The sequence below is a fragment of the Urocitellus parryii genome, chromosome 16, assembly GCF_045843805.1.
Source record: "Urocitellus parryii isolate mUroPar1 chromosome 16, mUroPar1.hap1, whole genome shotgun sequence".
NCBI lineage: Eukaryota > Metazoa > Chordata > Mammalia > Rodentia > Sciuridae > Urocitellus > Urocitellus parryii.
This window is the reverse complement of record NC_135546.1, coordinates 19,000,970-19,004,948: the sequence shown is the minus strand read 5'-3', so window position 1 is coordinate 19,004,948 and position 3,979 is coordinate 19,000,970. Positions and strand designations below refer to the sequence as shown.

The window sequence follows — 3,979 nt, the reverse complement described above, 5'->3', positions numbered from 1 at the left end:
AAACCTGGCTTCTATAGGTAATAATGATGGTTTTAAGATTAATCAAATCGAGAACTCATGTTTAATTTGGTCATTTATGTAGAAGGTGAAAAGGAAATCAGTTGATGAATTATTGAAGAATAAATGGAACCTACAATTTGGCAAAGCATTTCTAGCTCCTAAATATTCATAAAGATTGTTATGTTGTCTCATTTTAGGAAACAAGTGGGAAGACAAGACCACTGAAGATCAGATTGAAAACTCTGGAAGCAACCTAAGGTAACTCTACTCACAAGAGGAATTCGTGAGGGAATCTGAGAACTGTCATATAATTTTTAAAGCAAACGAACCGAAGAAGTATGCATAATTTGAAATGTATTTATTCTTATAATATTTTTTACCAGAAATATATACTTATCTGTAACAGGTATTCAGTCTTTTCAAAGTATTTGACATGCAAAAAGGACTATGAAATTGCATATGTGAATATGACTATGTGAATAATAGCCATAGAGAAGCTGTGTTGCAAAGGATTGTTTCCTTTCAATCTCTTTATTTTCAGGCAACTTTAACAAGTCAGAAAAATGTAGCCTTTACGTGATGTTGGTAGAAATGTAAAGACCTATAAATAAATAGAAAACTGTGAATGAGTTAGGTATCAATTATGTGCTGGTCACTTCTTCTTCAAAGAAGTCCTATGGTAACCTTCAAACTTTCATCACAGAACAGTGTGGGGAAACCTTCAAATCGATTCCAATTCTTAATCAAACAAAGACAAATTTTAATAGATTAAATCTATGTGACTTCATTATGTGTGCAAAAGATTTCATATGTCCTTCTTTCCTTCATAGGCACATCACATCTCACTCTGGACACAAATACTATAAGCATGAGGAATGTGAAGAGAAGCCATGTGCATTTAAACAATATAGGAAATCTCTGGTTTCTCTCAAAAGTGTTCACACACAAATGTTGTTACAAACTGGAGATAGACCACATGAAAATACAGTATGTGGGAAAGTCATCAGTTGTTCCAATGACATTCAAAGACATGAAGAAACTCATACTGGGGGGCATCCCTATGAATGTCAACAATGTGGTAAAGCCTCTTCTTCTCTCCCAGGTGTTCAAAGACACATGATAACACACAGTGGAGGTAAACCTTTTCAATGTGAGGTATGTGGGAAAGCCTTTCATTTCTCCTCTTTATTTAGAAGACATGAAAGAACTCATTCTGGAGAGAAACTCTATGAATGTAAACAAGATGGTCGAACCTTTATTTCACAGACAAGTCTTCCAAAGCACAGGATCACACACACAGGGAATGCACATTTCAAATGTAAGGTATGTGGGAAAGACTTTGCTTATCCGAGATTACTTAGAATACATCAGAAAACACATGCTGGAGAGAAGCCCTATGAATGCAAACAATGTGGAAAAGCCTTTGCAACATCCTATAAGCTTAAGAGCCATGAAAGAACACACACTGGAGAGAAGCCCTATGAATGTCAACAATGTGGAAAAGCCTTTGCTAGATCTGGTGACCTTCACACACATGGAAGAACTCATACGGGAGAAAAGCCCTATGTATGTAAGCAGTGTGGAAAAGCCTTTCCTACATCCCGTCAGCTTCAAGAACATGAAAGGACACATACTGGAGAGAAGCCTTATGAATGCAAAAAATGTGGAAAAGCCTTTGCTACATCCTCTCAGCTTCGTGCACATGGAAGAACACATACTGGAGAGAAGCCTTATGAATGCAAACAATGTGGAAAAGCCTTTGCTATGTTCCATCAGCTTAGCAGACATGGAAGAACACACACTGGAGAGAAGCCCTATGAATGTAAGCAGTGTGGCAAAGCCTTTGCTAGATCTGGTGACCTTCACATACATGAAAGAACTCATAGTGGAGAGAAGCCCTATGTATGTAAGCTGTGTGGCAAAGCGTTTGCTACATCCCGTCAGCTTCATAAACATGGAGCAACACATACTGGACAGAAGCCTTATGAATGTAAGCAGTGTGGAAAAGCCTTTGCTAGATCTAGTCACCTTCAGATTCATGGAAGAACACACACTGGAGAGAAGCCCTATGAATGTAAGCAGTGTGGAAAAGCCTTTGCTAGTTCTAGTTACCTTCAGATTCATGGAAGAACACACACTGGAGAGAAGCCCTATGAATGTAAGCAGTGTGGAAAAGCCTTTGCTACATCTAGTTACCTTCAGATTCATGGAAGAACACACACTGGAGAGAAGCCCTATGAATGTAAGCAGTGTGGAAAAGCCTTTGCTACATCTAGTTGCCTTCAGATTCATGGAACAACACATACTAGAAAGAAACCCTTTGGATGTCAACAGTGTGGAAAAACATTTGCTTCATCCTTTCATCTTCGCATACATGGAAGAATGCATACCGGAGAAAAGCCCTATGAATGTGACCAATGTGGAAAAGCCTTTCCTGCTGCCTATAACCTTCAGATACATAAACGAACTCATACTGGAGAGAGGCCCTATGAATGTAAGCAGTGTGGGAAAGCCTTCACTCGGTCCTCTCACCTTCACTCACATGAACAAACTCATACTGGAGAGAAGCCCTATGATTGTAAGCAGTGTGGCAAAGCCTTTGCTAGATCCAGTGAACTTCAAATACATGGAAGAGTGCATACTGGAGAGAAGCCCTATGAATGTAAGCAGTGTGGCAAAGCCTTTGCTAGATCCAGTGAACTTCAAATACATGGAAGAGTGCATACTGGAGAGAAGCCCTATGAATGTAAGCAGTGTGGCAACGCCTTTGCTAGATCTGGTGACCTTCACATACATGAAAGAACTCACACTGGAGAGAAGCCCTATGAATGTAAGCAGTGTGGCAAAGCCTTTGCTACATCCCGTCAGCTTCATAAACATGGAAGAACACATACTGGAGAGAAGCCCTATGAATGCAAACAATGTGGAAAAGCCTTTGCTACATCCTATAAGCTTAAGATCCATGAAAGAACACACACTGGAGAGAAGCCCTATGAATGTAAGCAGTGTGGTAAAGCCTTCACTCAGTCCTCTTACCTTCACTCACATGAACAAACTCATAATGGAGAGAAGCCCTAAGAATGTAAGCAGTGTGGAAAAGCCTTTGCTAGATCCAGTGACCTTCACAGACACGGAAGAATGTATACTGGAGAAAAGCCCAATGAATATCAACAATGTGGAGAAGCCTTTGCCACATCTTGTCTGCTTCACACATGTGAAAGAACACATACTGCATAGAAATCGTATGCATGAAAACAATTGGTAAACTCTTCTGTTATTACTGTTTCACTCATATACGTGGAGGAAGTTTACTGGAGAAAAATCCTTTGAATGTGAAATATGGTAAATCAGTATTTCATGTCATCCTCAAAGACAAGAGAGGCTCACACAGCTGAAAATGTGTGTGTGTGTGTGTGTGTGTGTGTGTGTGTGTGTGTATGTATGTATGTGTGAGATAGAGAGAGATCAATCAATCAAAGATCCACTGACTGGGGATTTAGTCTGGTGGTGCTCTACAACTGAGCTACATTCCAGTTCCTTTTTACATTTTATTTTGAGACGGGGACTTGCTGAGTTTCTTAGGGTCTTTCTAAGGTGCAACATTGATTCTTCAGAATCAGCCTCTCGAGTCTCAGGAATTAAAGGCATACACCACCACATCCAACTGAATAACTCTTTAAATGTGAGAAATATCACAAATCATTCCATTGTCCCTGTTGCCTTCAAAGCCATTTCATTCACATTGAAAAACAAACCCTCTTAATTTGGGGGATTTGCTACATTTTATCAGCTTCATTTCCTTTCTTATATATGAAAACACTCATGCAGAGAAGCCATTTTTTTCTTAAGGACTGGGAATATTGTTTTGGAATAAAAAGAATAAATCCTATGCAAGTAAGAAATGTAAAGGGTTCAGCTGTTCTAGTTTTGTTCAGTTGTATGAAAGGACTCATACTGTAGAAAATGCTGAGGATAAGCC

At 39.3% G+C, this 3,979-nt stretch overlaps 1 protein-coding gene across 3 annotated transcripts; it reads left to right on the top strand.

The window, feature by feature from the left end:
* Positions 1-902: 902 nt before the first annotated feature.
* On the top strand, positions 903-3,388 carry LOC144250573 (uncharacterized). Of its 3 annotated transcripts, none has more exons than XM_077793447.1 (2): positions 903-2,399; positions 2,484-3,388. In XM_077793447.1, exons 1-2 carry the CDS (start codon positions 949-951, stop codon positions 3,076-3,078), a joined length of 2,046 nt encoding a protein of 681 aa, XP_077649573.1. In that variant the 5' UTR covers positions 903-948; the 3' UTR covers positions 3,079-3,388. The 3 variants fall into 3 exon arrangements, with proteins under 3 accessions (XP_077649573.1, XP_077649572.1, XP_077649571.1); XM_077793446.1 differs by having other exon boundaries at positions 903-2,522; positions 2,607-3,388; XM_077793445.1 differs by having other exon boundaries at positions 903-3,388.
* Positions 3,389-3,979: the final 591 nt, after the last annotated feature.

Excerpts from the sequence above, each read along its gene's own strand:
- LOC144250573 (XM_077793445.1), top strand. The coding sequence starts at position 949 with ATGTTGTTACAAACTGGAGATAGACCACATGAAAATACAGTATGTGGG.